Source organism: Dermochelys coriacea, chromosome 1 (assembly GCF_009764565.3).
Source record: "Dermochelys coriacea isolate rDerCor1 chromosome 1, rDerCor1.pri.v4, whole genome shotgun sequence".
In the NCBI taxonomy this organism is placed as follows: Eukaryota; Metazoa; Chordata; order Testudines; family Dermochelyidae; genus Dermochelys; species Dermochelys coriacea.
In genome coordinates this window covers 207,698,554-207,715,350 of record NC_050068.2, presented here as the reverse complement: position 1 = coordinate 207,715,350, position 16,797 = coordinate 207,698,554, and the positions used below count along the sequence as shown (strand labels likewise).

Genomic DNA, 16,797 nt, shown 5'->3' with positions numbered 1-16,797 from the left:
TCGTTATTAAAATAATTAACTCTATTCGAGCAAAACCTTTGCAGCACAGACTTTTTAAGGCCCTGTTGGAAGATGTTGATCATAAACAATCTGATCTTGCACACAGAAGTACGATGGCTCAGTAAAGGTAAAGTTCTTGCATGTTTAAGTCTAACTGAAGAGATCAAAGAATTTCTGAAGTCCACAAATCAGAACTTCAAGCAACTAGAAGACTCCAGCTGGTTAATGGACTTGGCTTTTCTTGCCGACATCACTGACAAATTGAGTATTTTAAATCTTGAGTTCCAGGGAAAAGACAAACATGTGGCTCAAATGATAGGTTCTGTAAAATCATTCAAAGCAAAACTGATCTTGTGGATGTCACATATGAAGACGAAGTCTCTCGTACATTTCCAGTATGAAGAAAATGGTATGTGACAGTGATTTTTAACCCATCACCATTTGTTATCCACATTCAAACACTTCTGGAACAATTTGAAAAGAGATTTTTAACAGTTCACCATCATTGAGCCTGTAGTTGCCTTTCTTGTGAATCCTTTTACTTGCCAAAAAGAGGTAACAGAAATGGCTACATCAATTGCGAGTCTCATTCAAGTAAGAACAGAAGACGTGGAACTGAAGATTTTGGACCTTCAGAATGATATTGTTCTAAAATCCTGCGCAACAGATGAAAACTTTTGGAGTCTGGTTGACCGAAAAAAGTTTCCTGCCTTAAAAAATGTAGCATACAAAATAAAATCTTATTTCAGTTCCACTTATGTATGCAAAGTTCTGTTTTCAACAATGAACATCATAAAATCAAAATACAGATCTCTGCTTACAGATGCCCATCTTGATGATTGCTTACAAACGGGAATATCATTCTACTCTCCCAACTACGAAAAATTGGCTGAAAAAATGCAGTGCCGAAAATCACACTGACTTTATTAGAAAAAACACGTGAATTAATGATGCCTATTTTCCATTAAGTACTGAGGAGCGCATATGATTAACTTGTTTAACTTTTTACATATTAGTTTGTTTATTGAAATCCAGATACAAGTAACAATACAAAGAATATTTTTTTATTAACCATAACTGGCTATCTATGTTTAAAGTAAGATAATAAATATACTTGGACCAGCAGTTCAACAATGTTTTATATATAGGGCTGATATTACTATCCTCACTTTCTGCTACAGCTAGTCTAAATTTTTCAAAAAAAACTGTCCAGTCAAAAAATGGTTTTACTTTTTTAAAATAAGATGAAAACTGAATTGTTTATGATATTTATTTAGTAAAAACTCCTAATTTTTCTTACAGGTAGATAAAAAGGAGCAAATTCACATGGTAAGGTGAAACAGTAATTGCCAAATTTAATGTAATACCTTTTACATGTAAATTTTTTTATCTTATGGATTCATATATTATGTAATATTAAATATGCCGTTTTTCTTATTATTTAATGTACAAATAGAAAATAAGCCTTGAAAAATTGTTGGCTCCCGCCACACACTTCTGAAAACATGAATGTGCAATTGGCCACAAAAAGGTTGGGGACCACTGGGCTAGATATTTCTCTTTATAAATCTGTGTACACCCAATTAAAAAAAATGCAACATAGTTAACATATAGCTGAATCTCACCATGCATTTCAAAAGTATTTCATTTGATAGCGGATTTTAGTTAGGTCCCACACCTAAAGATAGACGGTCTGATTTTAAATTTTTAAAAAAAGAACATTGAATAAAGGGAACATGTTAATAAAAGACTCGAAAGCAATCACTATAATGTAGTTAGTGAATATGTAGAGAGAGCTACATCTTGGAGAGAAAACTTGACCTTTTGTTTGAGTAATCAGTGCTCATGCTCTGAAATTGTTCACAGTCTGCAATGGTTAAGATAATCTATATAAGATGTGTGAAGTTTGGTATAAGCAGTATTATTGTAACAGAGCATGCCCCTGTTTGGGGTATTTTACAGGATATAAAGGAGGAAAAATAAGGCAAGCACTGGACATTTAATGATAGTATTTTTCTTTTCTTTGTACTGTACCTAGCACAGTGAGGATCCTGGTCCATGAGTAGGGCTCCTCACCATTAAAATGATATATACTATTACAAAACCTGAATTGTCACAATATTTTAAAAAGGATGCTCTCAAATATATAAAAACAAATTATGTGGAAGATACAAGTGATGCTGCTCCTTGTGAAACAGTTTAAGCAGTAATCTGAGGAAGATTGTTTGATATAGCTAATAATTTAAAGAAAAAACTAATGGAAAGATTATTTTGCAAAATTGGAAGCTCTTCACAAAGATATGCTAAATCCAAAAGCAGTACAGAGCACGTGTAAAATTTAAAGGGATAATTTAACATACTATTGAGTGAAAAGATAGCATCAAATAAAGCTAGCTAAAAACCTTTTTCTGATAGGGTGAGACAACTGATAACATTCTGGATTTTTGTCTGAGAAGGAGAGCTCATAAGAAGGTAATTTGTCAAAACAGGAAGGGGGGAATGAGAGACTTTAGATCAGGTAAATCATCTTTTCAGGATTTCTATCCCATTTTTATACATCACAATCTTAGTGTTGGCAAAATTAACATTTATCCCCCACCACCATACCCCCCTAAAAAACACCTCTGTTATTTCTAGCAGAAGATTATTCAATTAAATTAGAAGACCCAATACCTAGAGCCAAGATTTAAAGGGCTATGAATGAATACCTTAAAGCTTTAGAAAACCCCAGGACTGGACGGCAATAAAGCCAGCCTATGATATACGTTGAATTCCATCTATTCAATCGGTTGAAGAAACAGGAATTTGTTCTTTTTATCTGTTGATTCAGAGAAGGCCTTGAGCTGGGTTGAGTGACCATTTTTGATAACTTGATTTGCACAAAATGTCCACTTTACAGAACAAGTGAATGCCTTATACTGAACTCAGAAAGCTAATATTCTAGTACAGCGGACCATCGCTAGAGCACGCATCATTATAGCGCGGATTCGCATATAGCATGGTCGTGGCGATGGATCCCAAATTTAAATATTTAAATTGGAATCCGTGGTACTGTGGTACCGCGCATGGATCCCGAACCCCACGTTCTAGCAAGGGTCAGTGTAAGTGAATCCCTTAAAAAGGGAGCAAAATGAGAATGTCCAAGTTCACTCCTTTTATTTGCTGTAGTTACAAAGCAGCTGTCTGGACTTACTATAAATGTTACAGGACCCAAAACTAAAACCATAGAACAAAAACACCATCTGTGCAGATGGCATTTTTTATATCTTGCAGAACCCTTACCTTCAATACTTGTACCTCTCCAGGGACTTTCTAGCTTTAGTCATGTCTTGGGTTGTAAGATAGGCAATAACACTGTATTTATCTTCATATCAATGTGAAGCAAGAAACTACAGTGAAAATCAAAACTTGCTGTAATTTCTCATTGACCTCTACAAAAATAAAACACTTAAGGTTATGTATAACTGACACAGTAGACACACTTTATAAGATTAACTTTCCTGTTCTTCAAAAATTCCAGGAGAGAGCCAAAATCTGGAATGAATTTCATATGAATTGTTTAGGAAGATGGTATGCGATATGTGTTAACTGGCTGCCTTGTGTCTTTTTTTTTTTTTTTTTTACTTTTTCTATGTGCCACAGATTAAAAACACTTGGAAATATTGAGCTGTTGGAGGGTATCAGGAATGTTGCTTGTTTAGGGTTGCCAATCCTCCAGGATTGTCCCAGAGTCTCCAGGAATTAAAGATTAATCTAATTAAAGATTGTCATGTGATGATACCTACAGGAATATGTCCAACCAAAATTGACAATCCTGTGCTTGATTCTTGCAAGCCTTTAAAAACTCTCACCTTAAACAGAAATTCTATACTAACCCTCAGAACAAATTCAGATGTGAAAAAAAAAAATTGGGTTGTGGATAAATATAGGAAGATTTAAACTGGAGAGTAAGGAATATAAATTTACACATACTTTTAATCATTGGCCAAGCTTGCAAAGCCATGTGTTCAACTTGATAACGTTTTTCTGTTTGGATGCAACAGAAGACTTTTGAACACCACATTCAATCAATTCCAAAATTTCGGAGGATGTTCTACATAACAATTGGTAGAACTCTGTTTATTTTGGTGAAAATCTAAACACGAAGAGGAAAATGGGGAGATACATGGATCCCCGGACATCTGGTTAGTAGTCCAAGCAACTTCAGTCAGGTAATTCTCTAAAGATGAAAGAAATGGTTGATGGCATCCACTAACATTCTTGCACAACAGTGCCCCATCCTCCAAGTAGAATTTAAGATGTTGATGCCCTGAATAACTTATCTGCCAGACAAAATGAAAATAAATAATAATGGGAGTGGGACATTTCACCCATCACTGCTCCGATCCCTGTCTCATCAGACTCCTTATCTCAATCTATTCCTTTTCCTCCTTTATGCATTCAAATCTGATGGCTTCCTCCTTCATGCAGCCTAGCTGCCAGCTGGGGTTGGGGGAGGGGATGGGTCATTGAAAGCATAAGAGCAATAGGCTCCCCGCTCTCGGTTCTAGTGCTTGGCTCCACTTTGGCCTGGAGCAGCTATTACAGGGAAAGTTCTTCTGAACCCCTGTAGGCCTGGGCTGAAACGATCACTCACTCTGGGGGAGATGGCACAGGCACCGTCTGACCAAGCACAGAAGCTGTGAGGGGATGGAGCATGCTCAGTGAGGATGGAGTCTTCAGAGTTCTTAAAAGTTAAAATAGAAGTCTCTAATGAGCACCCATGAGCTGCCATTTTTGAAAAGCTTATAACTTGGCTAGATATGTACAGATTTTTGAGGATGGCATCCCTGACGCAAAGGCCAACCCCATGTGAAATTTCAAGTTTCAAAGCATGGGGGTGCTGGAGCAGTTCCAAAAATGTCTCCGGAATTTCTTTAACAACAAAACTATATATATTTTTTTCTAGCCTTGTTCTCTGACATGGCAGAACCATTTTGGCTGAAAATTTTCCAGAAAATGTGAGCCTGAGGCAGACACCCAGCATGGAAAATTTCAACCCAAACAGTTTAGGCTTTTCAAAGTTGTAAGCATCTGAAAACAGGGTCTTATTTGGAAGTGTTGGGTAACATTAATAACAGACTGTGGTACTATCCCTTTAATATGGACCCAACCACAGAATTCTTAGTAGAAACTATTTAAATGTTTTAAAAATGTAATTGTGCTGAGAGAGATTAAGTTCTCTCAAGAAATAGTCATGGGAATAGATTGTACCAAAGTAGTGAATGCAAAACTTAGGCCATGTCTACACTACAAAGTTAAGTCGACTTCATGTACGTCGACATCGAGCCTCCGATTTAAGCAAGTTGATCTTGCACGTCCACACTGTGCTCCTTGTGTCAGTGGAGTGCTTCCTCAATACCAGAGCTTGCATCGACGCATGGAGCACTGCGCTGTGGATAGCCATCCCACAGTGCACATAACAGAGTGGAATTTTGGGTTGGGCTTGCAATACCTTATGGGACCAAAATGTTAGCATGGATGGTTATGGGAAATGGCGTTAGCCTCCCATGATGCACTTGCCTGCCTGCCTCCCTCCCTGAAATCAGTGGCAAACAAACCGAGCCTTTTTCGTGTCTTTTTTCATAAGCCTGGGTTTTCATGCGGATGCCATATCACGATAAGTATGGACCCCGCTCAGCTGTACACTGTTGTTGTGAGCATTACAAACACCTTGCACCCTATCCTGCAATATTTGCACAGCTGATACAGGAGCCGCTGAATGAAACAATGTGATGCCACACAAGCAGCCCTGCTGGAAGACCTAGAGCAAAGCAATTCACAGTTGCTGGCGACAGTCATGCATCACCTTGACATGACTGAGAGCCATTTCTGAGCCTGGGAAACAAGCATTGACTGGTGGGACCGCATGGTTATGCAACTATAGGATGATGAGCAGTGACTGCAGAACTTTCAAATGCGCAAGACCGCTCTCCAGGAACTGTGTGAAGAACTTTTCCCAGCCCTGAATACTATACTAAAATGAGAGCTGCTCTGACAGTGGAGAAGCAAGTTGGGATAGCTCTGTGGAAGCTTCCAACACCAGACTGCTACCGGTCATTGGGGCATCAATTTGGACTGAGTAAATCTACCATGGGATCTGTTATGATCCAAGTTTGCAGGGCCATCAACAGACTTTTGCTAAGAAGGGTAGTGACCCTGGGCAACGTGCAGGACATAGTGGATGGTTTTGCCGTGATGAGGTTCCCTAACTGCGGTGGTGTGATAGATGGTAACCTATCCCTATAGTGGCACCAGACCACTTTGCCAAAGAGAACATAAACCAAAAGGAGTACTTTTTAATGGTGTTGCAAGCACTGGTGGATCACAAACACCGTTTCACTGACATCACCGTGGGATGGTTGGGAAAGATGCATGCATCTTTAGGAACATAGGACTGTTCAGAGAGCTGCAAGCAGGGACTTTCTTTCCAGACTGCAAAATAACCATTGGTGACGTTGAAATGCCAATCGTGATCCTCAGAGATCCAGCCTACCCCTTGCTCCTATGACTCAAGAAGCCATACACAGGCTGCCTGGACAGCAGTAAGAACCGGTTCAACCATAGGTTGAGCAAGTGCAGAATGGTGGTGGAATGTGCCTTTCGACATTTAAAAGGTCGCTGGTGGTGTTTGCTTACTAGGTTAGATGTCAGTGAAAGCAATACCCCATTGTTATTGCTGCCTGCTGTGTGCTCCATAATATCTGTGAAACAAAGGGAGAAAAGTTTCTGGCGGGGAGAGGGGGTTGAGGCAGATCATCTGGCAGCCAATTTTGAACAGCCAGACACCAGGGCAATAAGAAGAGCACACTGAGGGGCTCTGCATCTTTGTGAGGCTTTGAAAACAAGTTTCAGCAATGAGCCGGAGTAATGTGACACTTATCTGTGTTGTACCTTACCAAACTGTCCCTTACAGTGCATTTTCTCACCTGTAAACTCCACTCCCACCAACCACCGTATGTTGAATAAATAAAGAGCTTTTTCTCCTCAATCCTTGAAGTTTTATTATGCACACAAACACAGCAAAGAAAAGTAAGATAACCTGGGGCAAAAGAGCTGATAACACTGTGGGGGTCGAAACAAGGAAAGCTTGCTTACAGATGCACTGCAGTAAAAATGGGAATGGGCGCCTTCTGGTCCTTGTACCCTTCCCTGGTGTTGAGTGCAAGGGATACCAAATCCCCCCCCCCCCCCCCGGCCTCATGGGATGTTTGGGGGAGGAGGATGTAGAACTGGGCGATTATGACAGCAGGTTCAGCATAGGCTGCTGAGGGATTCTAGCATCCAGTGCCTTTCTTGAACCTCAACCAGACGCCTCAACATGTCTTGCTTCCTCATAACCCACAGCACCTCGTCCTGCGTGGTACACTCTCTTGTTCCCTGCATGCTCTCCTGTCCATGTTGTCTAACAGTGTAATCATCCATGCTCTGAGCTCCGTCTTGTCGCTCCTGGAGGTGTGCATTAACTCATTGAAAATTTAATGTTTAAAGGCTAGCATTCAAAACTTCCCCCGTTTCCTGTAGGTGATCCTATGAGATACTCTCCTGAGAGTAACAGAGGCAACAGGGGAGCAGATACTCAAGCATCTGGGTACAGACCCAGTCCTTATGCTGCAATGCTATGTGCTGCAATGATGCCAGCAGAGTTAATACTGTAGTGGCGCAGGAAAGTGTCCTACCATGGTGGATGAAATAAGGCAGCCCTTCATAGAAACCTTCTACAAAGGATTGCAGAATACTACCATGAAAGCTTCCTAGAGATCTCCATGGAGGATTCCTGGGCCATCCCCATGCATTTAAACAGTCTTTTTCAGAGAGCACCCTCTACGTAGCTGGAGTGGCCACCGATACCCAGGATACCTACTTTTTTGTTCAGATTAAACATAAAAAACGATAGCATGTAACCCATACAGTTTGGCTGGAAATGTGTACTCACCAGAACTGCCTTCCCCTGCATCATGCTCCGCTGCCAACTGGTCCTGTGAAGGGATGGGCTCAAGGGTTAAAACAGTTCTTGGCTGTCGGGGAGAATGGATCCTACACTTGCCTGCCTTACATTCTCCTCCTCTTCCTCATCAACAATGTCCTCCTGGTTGTTGCTCAAGGATGCCTGGGGCTCCTGGCAAACATCCATGGAGCGTTTTGGGGTAGTGGTGGGATCGCCGCCTTGAATCACATGCAGCTCCTCATAAAAGCAGCATGTCTGTGGAGCAGAACCAGAACAACTGTTCACCTCCTGTGTACCTGCCTGACATGCAGTGGAGTTGAAAGCACTCTCCAGAGCGGACACAGTGGAGCACCATGAGACACCTCCTAGAGACTAATTCATTCGAATTACACAAAGCAGTGTTTACACTATCTTCATGTCAACCCGTGGATGTCGACTTACGTGCTTTGCCTCTTGCGGAGGTGGAGTACAGAAGTCGACTTTACAGCCACTTAGGTCAGCGGAAGGGACTTGATAGTGTAGCTATATACATTATTGGATCGAGTTAACGCAGCTTATGCTGACCTAAGTTTGTAGTGTAGACCAGGCCTTAGAAAAAACATTAACATTACAGGAATACCCTCAGACTTCCAAACTCTTACTCTAATATATGTCTATGCTTCAATAAAGCATCTGCAGCTAGCCCATGTCAGCTGACTTGGGCTCACAGGGCCTGGACTGCAGAGCTATAAAATTGCTGTGTAGACGTTCAGGCTTGGGCTGGAGCCCAGGCTATAGGATGCCTTGGCTTCAACCTGAGCCCAATTGTCTACACTGCAATTGTATAGCCCTGCAGTCAAGGCCCCGCAAGCCAGAGTCATCTGACATAGGCCAGCCGCAGGTGTTTTATATAACTAAAACACTTTTCAGCTTCTGTGGGAGAATTTTAAAGATGGATTCTTCTCAAATTATAGGCAGAATGTTCTCTAGCAGAATCTTGATAACAGGAAGAGCTCATACAATGAATGGAGAAGGGGAAGCCAGAGGAGGTATTCAAAGAGGGTGTGACGTGCTCAGATATTTGGGATAGGAAAGTCATTTGATGTCTGTATTTTAAATGGGCTGGAGTTGGGTGGTGTATAATACCAATTGGGCTATGGTGACACTGTGGAAACTTGATTTAGAGGTGATTAAGGGTGCAACTTTTTATGAAGCTCTGAGCACCATCAATCTGACTGAGGAGTTGAAGGTATATGGAATTTTGCAGAATTGGATCTTCAGTATCTCCAACTAGACGTGATCTCAGGTTTTTTTTTTTTCCTCCACAGGATGGTGATATTCCCTTTATCAATCTCATGCTCAGGGAAAGGATGTTAGAGATGTACAACTTTCAGAGCTAGAATCTATTTTTCTTGGTTGTCTTGATAAGCATAGGTCTCTTGTTCAATCAACTATTTAGGACATAAGAGGCTTAGATTATGAACTTCATTTCTGTATGCCTTCCCTCAATTCTCTCATGTACACTGTTCTAAATTTTGGCGCTCTTTAGATGGCTGAGTTTTAGACTGTATGCAATCTTCTTACTTGCAACATCAGTATCATCAGGGTCAAGTTACAGAAACATAAAACATTTCCTGGTGGCCAAATTTAATATAATCTTTTCTTTTTTCTTTTTTTCTCCTGTATAGTAACAAAAAAAAAAGTTAAACATAAGAAGTCTGCCAGTGGAACCTGATGTGTCTGGATCAGAAATTGATGTGAGGTGAAGCTGGGAGGAGTCTGAGAATTCATGTGAAGATTTCCAGCTACAGGTTGGTGGGTGAAAGGAAGTTAGCAAAACCCAAAGATCTACTGGATACCATATCCAGTTGATAATATGGGATACCATGTTCTGGGCTTCACACATTACTTTCTAAATCCATCTCAAATACCCTTTTGTAACATACTCCTTTCTCCTTTAGAGGTCAATTTTTTGACTAATATAAAAAAGAGGGTGTAAAGTAACCAAATATAGGGATAGAGGTCAGCAAGGTATTTAAGCATGTGCCAAATTCTGAAGCAGAGGGACTGTTCATCTCCTTAAGTATCTTGCTGATTTGGGGCCACAGTGCAGCTGGTAAGAGATTTTTATCACCTACCAGGAAAATGACAAGATAAAAAGATACAGTTAAAAGATTGTCTGTCTTTCTTATTTTAAGTGGAATGATTTTTAAAAATGTAGTTGACTTTTCAGTATTTTTTCAGTTGACTTTTTTGCATGTCCCTCTACTTGGTCAGTGCATACCTGTTTGGTGTTTCACTCTGATATGTAGTTTTTTTTGCTTTATGGGTTTCCATGCTCTAACCAAGTGTTGATTGAGACACACACAAACTCCAGAAGAGTGTCTTAAATTTAAAAATTTTTGAAATTAATTTCAATGTGTTTGCGCATTACAACCTTTTTACTCCTGCTGCCAAGACTTTGCCCTTCCCCAAGTGCAGACCCCTGAACTGTGTAGAGAGTTCAGGGGTCTGCACTTCATCTGGTTCAGGGGGAACAAAGCTGTGAAGATGGTTGAACCCACCTTCAACGATATATGTCAAGGGGAAACACGGTCTGGCCCATTATTGTATTTGATTGTTTTCAACACCCAGGTCACCCAGGTTCCTTGCACAGTAATTTTTTTTCATGGTCAAGGAATTTTGAAAAGTCCTATTCAGATCATGAATCTGACTGATCATGACTGATTCTGCAGCTGTGATTCTGTGAGTAGACAGTTGGGTTTGTTGGCTCTTTTGAAGGGGACATAGAAGATTTACTGCTGTTGAATCCGCAACAACTCTCTCACTGTAAGGAGCAGAGTGCTGTTTTCCTGCATGTTGACATGTGTGTATTGCATTCCTTCATAGCAATCCTTCAAGCTAACTAAGGACTTGTTTTTGCAGAACCTGTAATCAAAATAACTAAACTGGTTGTAAGCCACACCTTTTGGTTATTTTGGTGCAAGTCTGCATGTAGATACTCTTATTTCAGATTAAGAGTCTCAAATTTTGATTTAAGTCAGTAAAAAATTGACTTAACTCTAAATGGTTATATTGGTTCCAATTTGTGCATAGAAAATCCCTAAGAGGCAGTGTTGATGAGCCTGAAAGAGAGTTTTCAGAGTAGCAGCCGTGTTAGTCTGTATTCGTAAAAAGAAAAGGAGTACTTGTAGCACCTTAGAGACTAACAGATTTATTTGAGCATAAGCTTTCGTGAGCTACATGCATTCGATGAAGTGAGTGTAGCTCACAAAAGCTTATGCTCAAATAAATCTGTTAGTCTCTAAGGTGCCACAAGTACTCCCTTTTCTTTTTGTGAAAGAGAATTGTTCTTGTCTTTTTCAGAGAGAATGTAATTGCACCACAGACTCTTGGGTAGGGTTTAAAGTGGGTGAACAGAGGTCAGGGGAAATCCCCTTCCAGTTTTTTTCAGAATTGAATGTAAATAGAGTCTAGGTACTGGAAGCTAATTGATAGCTAAGAATTATTTTAATTGATTGATAATGTAGTTTTGAATACATTTTGACATCTCCACTTCATTTACAGATCAGTAGAAACATCCCTGCATGCAAACACAGAAACATACATAAAACATATTTGAATTTTTAGAATAAAGAACGTTACAAAAAATTCTGTAAGAAATAATCTTCCTGCTGTCATCTACAGCACGTTCCACATTATGTACAATCTCTAAAATCTTTCCTCTCCATAATGGCGCGAGCACACACACACACATGCCATTATGGAGAGGAAAGATTTTTTAGAGATTTTACGTAATGTATATAAATAAAATAGCCATCATTGGCATAACTTCATCTTCAAATTCATGTAACCCTACTGTCGTGTCATCTTAACATTTTTAATGGTCTTAGTACAAACTGCACAGCTTGTATTTAATCTTTGGAAAGGTTATATGTAAAGTCATGTTGTGCATTGGAAAATGTAGTCATATTTTAACTTTGTTTTTACTGACTTTTATGTTTTTGAGACCATGGTATACTATTTGTAGCAACCTTAACTGTATATTGATGTAGGGTTTGTTTGTTTTTTGGTCTAATTATACCAGGGCTCAGCTCTGTATATTTGCCACAGTAATGCCGAAAAGGAGTCTGATACTTAGTTAGTAGACTAAACCAAGAAACATAGATAAAGAACTTTTATATATCATCTGTACAAAAACAAGAGCAGACGAGAACAACTTCATTGCCACTTTTTATTTAATAAAATACTCTTAATCTAGTTTGTTACTTTCCTCAGCAATTATTTGATTTATTCAAAACTGGGAACTGTACACATATTAGAATGAAAGACTGTCCAGTTTCATCGTATCTTCTGTGAGTATCTCCTGAAAAATTGAAACACCCACCCCCAACCAAGTGATGTAATTTTCTTAGTTGCTTCCCTGAACAGATGGAAAAACTTTTTTTTTTTTTTTTAAAGCCACAATCAGGGAATGGAAATTTGTTCAACACATATAGCAACAGTGCACTGCAGGGACCGCACTTACTCTTTTGATGTGCTCTTGACTAAAGATGTGCTAAATCAAGGTGCTGGATGACTTGGCTCATTCAAAGAGATCTTGCACTTATAGCTGAAACGTTCAAGATCAAGATGACACTTTTTTGTGCTAATAGAGTTCTGGGGAGGTCTGTATTTGCTAATTCTTTTGCCCATTCCTCTTCAGGCCCTTCTGTCTGAAACCATGCCAGAGATGACAGAGAATGAGACTCCTATGAAGAAGCAGCACCGGTAAGTATTTGTGGCCAATTGACTGGCACGTGTTAGCCAGCTGAAAACTCTATAGAGCCTCTGTCTGCTGTACTGTGAGGCAGTCTGTCCAAGGCAAGCGTACCTTGGCAACATAAGTGAAGGCCTCTGATTATCTACAGGGCAGCAGACAGACAAGTTCTTCTTTGATTGATGTCCCTATGGCTACTCCACTGTAGGTGCAGCAGTACCCCCTGCATCTGGGATTGGAGATCTTTGGTAGCATTGTCCGTTGGACCACACATGTGCTCCTCCCTGTCTTGCGTCGTGAGCGGGATCTATATATAGCTCTCTGTGGTCCAACTACTCTGTCCTTTCCAATCGCCTTTGGTCTGGGATGGAATCTGGAGCAGAGCCTTTCTATCCTCTGCGTCTTTAGATAGTACCCTTACCAGTTTAGCATAGTAATTAGTAGTTTCCTTTAATTGTCCTCTTCCCCTAAAAAAAAAGAAAAGAAAAGAAAAACAAAAAAAAAATTCTTCCTCTTTCTTCCCTCCCTATTAGTACTTAGCTTAGAATATGTTTTTCCCGCTACCTGTCCTTCCCTACTGGAAAGCTCTTTCCCTCATACTTATACTTGGGTTTAGGAGATGCCTTTCATGCCATGAAACCATCCCTGTCAATGATGGCCACCCACAGTGCATCCACTGCCTCAGTGAAGGTGAACAAAAAGTGAACTCATTATCACAACTTAACTTGACTGCTAGGGGCTGAAATGACAGACATCTGGCTGACACGTCTCTCATGGAGAGGTCCAGACACTTTGCCTGCTCAACTAGATCATCAACTGACCCCCACTCGTCACGTCCTTCCAAGATAAAATCCTTTTTCGCTCAGATGGGAAGAAACAGGTTGCCACATCACCCTTTAAGAAACTGTCTGGCAGAACCCATCCCCTGTGAGGTATGTAGCCACGACATCATCAGGAATGAGACATAGCTCCCGTGACCACTTGAGTGCCTTCGGTACTGGCACTAAGAAGAAGCCTAAGGATCCTAAATAGGCAGGACCACAGGCGACTGCAGTGTCTCTTGGTACCAAGGAGCACAGTATGGGACCTTCAAAAATGGTACCAACTGTCCCAGCCAAATCAATTCAGACACTTCGGCACTGATAAAACCGTCAGCACTGACATCTCTATTGGCACCAGCCAGACGTGCAGCACCAAGCAAGCCCTCGGCACAGATATAACCTCTGGCTTGGACCAAACCTGGGGCACTGAGCAAGCCCTCGGCACTGATATAATATCCAGAACTGACGAGACCCTCCGCACCAGGCAAGCTTTCAGCACTGATTTCAGAGTAGCAGCCGTGTTAGTCTGTATTCTCAAAAAGAAAAGGAGTACTTGTGGCACCTTAGAGACTAACAAATTTATTAGAGCATAAGCTTTCGTGAGCTACAGCATCCGATGAAGTGAGCTGTAGCTCACGAAAGCTTATGCTCTAATAAATTTGTTAGTCTCTAAGGTGCCACAAGTACTCCTTTTCTTTTTCAGCACTGAGTAAGTCTTCTAGTCCATCTGCTGGCTGTTCCAGAGAATGCACCCTCCCCTCCGCACTGACACAACTGCAGGTGCCGATGATGCTCCTCCCTCCTCCACAGGAGTTCAGATACCCTAAAGATCTGATGGTATCTGACATGCCTGAGTCACCGCTACTCAGAGGCGAGCTCCCTTCACCTCATGTTTCTTCTCTGGAGTCACAGCACTACTCCCTTTCCCCTCTGAGGATGGCACCACACTTCCCTAGCAAGGAAGAGGAGGAGGAGGAATACTCCATCCTCCACATCAGATTCAGGACATACACAGAAAGCATCCTCTACATGTCCTCACTGCTTGGAAACTGGAACCGAACCAGGGCACTGGTATGGACCCCCATGGATGCAATCCCATGTGCCAGTCCCTCCACATTGGGATCCATGGGCTATGTACAGAGCACAGTTTTCAAAGCTTCCATAGAACAGAGCTGCAGACACCTATGCTCACCATCCTCATCCATCTCTCTACCACCAAAGGCTGATCCACTACCTGTGGAGGAATAGGAAGATGAACAAGAGGAGGTTACACCAACCCTCCACTTAGCCTCATTGAGGAAAGAGGAGGAAATCGTGCGTCCACCCCCTACATCAGCAGACGATTTCAAACATTTCTAAGAGCTGTTCCATAGGATCGTGGGCCCTCCAGATCCCTCTGGAGGAAGTGAAAGAGCAACAGCGAAGATTGATAGGGAGAGCTATGAGGCCCGCTTGGATGTAGCCAAGGTGCTCTGGCAGACCCTAGCTTCCATCCTATCAACTTGCAAGTGGGCAGACAAAAAATATTACATCCCTGCTAAGGACATGAAATTTTTCCCACCCTACTCCAAACTCCCTGATTTTCAATGCAGTACATGAAAAGGGGCACCAATACCACATAAGTTCAACCCCTTACAACAGGGACTGGAAGCGACTAGACCTGTTTGGTTGCAAGGCTTATTCCTCTGTCATGCCGCAGTTTCATATCTCTAATTATGAGGCTCCCATGGCCAAATACAGTTACATAAACTATTCTAAGATACAGGATTTCTGCCAGGATCTTCCCGACAACAAGAAGGAGAAACTCCAGGCACTTGTGTCCGAAGGACACCAGTTGGCCTGTATGGCCTTAAAAGTCTCCTTAGATACCACTGGTACAGCTGCCTGTTCCATCAGGACAGCCGTAGTGATGAGACTGAGCATCATGACTGTACCTCTTCAGAGTCCCCAAGGAAGTGCAAACCACTGTTGAGGACCTATCCTTTGAAGGCTCCAAGCTATTTGCCAAATGCACGGATGCATCCCTGCGTTTCCTAAAGGACTCTCAAGCAACTCTCTGCTCTCTCGGCATATATACACCAGCACCAAAGAGACGTCAGCGGAAATGCCAACCTGCCACGAGGTCCCGACCTCCACCTTTCACGCCTCATTGGCGGTATGAGTCACAGCAAAGACATCAGAGGCCCCCAACAAAGTGCAGACAATAGACAACTTGAGGGGCTACTTCTCTTACACCCACGTCCAAACAACAATTTTGAAGGTTTGGTCTACGCCCTGAGAAACCTCCCTCTGTTCCAGTCGTTGCAACCATTTTCAATAATCACCAGTGTGGTGGCCACTTAGCCCCTTTCTAACCATCGTGGCGGCAAATCACTTTGGACAAGTGGGTCCTAGAAATCATCAACAGATAGGAATGCGATGCAGTATTCTTTATCTCACCTTCCCACCCCCCCTCTCCGTCCCTCTTCTGGGACTCTTCTTATGAACACCTTCCACAAGAAGAAATAAACCACCTGCAAATGGGAGCCATAGAATCCATCCCATTCCAACAGAGGGAAGGGTTTTTATTCCCATTATTTTCTGATCGAAAAGAAATCCAGTTGGCGGAGACCAATCCTAGACCTATGAAATATCAACAGATTTGTCAAACTGCAAAGCTTCAAGATGATTACACTATCCATAGTTATCCCAGAGGAACAGGGGGACTGGTTCTCTGCCTCCAAGACATGTATTTTCACATCACCAGATGGTTCCTCAGATTCATCATGGAGACCATTCATGACCAGTACAGGGTACTTCCCTTTGGACTTTTTACAGCCCCCTGACTCTTCTCCAAAGTCCTTGCAGAAGTGGCAGCCTACCTATGCAAACAAGGCATTGTCATATTCCCATACTTGGATCACTGTCTCCTCAAGGCTTCATCCAAACCTGACTCAGTTCATGCCATATGGCAGACAATGAACCTTTTCTCAAATCTCTGCCTCCATATAAACATACAAAAATTAACACTGTCACCTGTACAACACCTGGAGTTTATTGGGGCACACTTTGATGTGATACAAGCCAGAGCCTTCCTCCCAGCTTACAGATTTTCAGGAATAGTTGACTTCATGTGCACAGTGAGAACCTGTCCCCAGATCTCTGCCAGGATGTGTCTCCAGCTGCTCGGCCACATAGTAGCAGCCACATTTGTGGTAAAGCATGCCAGGTTGCATGTGTGCTGTCTCTAGGTGTGGCGACGCACTGTCTAT

The 16,797-nt window shown here is 41.7% G+C and overlaps 1 protein-coding gene across 2 annotated transcripts in view; it reads left to right on the top strand.

Moving 5' to 3' along the window:
• Positions 1-16,797, top strand: part of USF3 (upstream transcription factor family member 3) — a 106,038-nt gene that overhangs the window by 34,733 nt on the left and 54,508 nt on the right. Inside the window, exons 2-4 of one of the 2 annotated variants that reach the window (XM_038399197.2) lie at positions 1,303-1,329; positions 9,655-9,777; positions 12,672-12,736. In XM_038399197.2, coding sequence (XP_038255125.1) covers positions 12,690-12,736 — 47 coding nt within the window. In that variant the 5' untranslated portion in view covers positions 1,303-1,329; positions 9,655-9,777; positions 12,672-12,689. The remainder of the gene's footprint in view (positions 1-1,302; positions 1,330-9,654; positions 9,778-12,671; positions 12,737-16,797) is intronic. The other variant, XM_038399188.2, reaches the window with a different exon arrangement.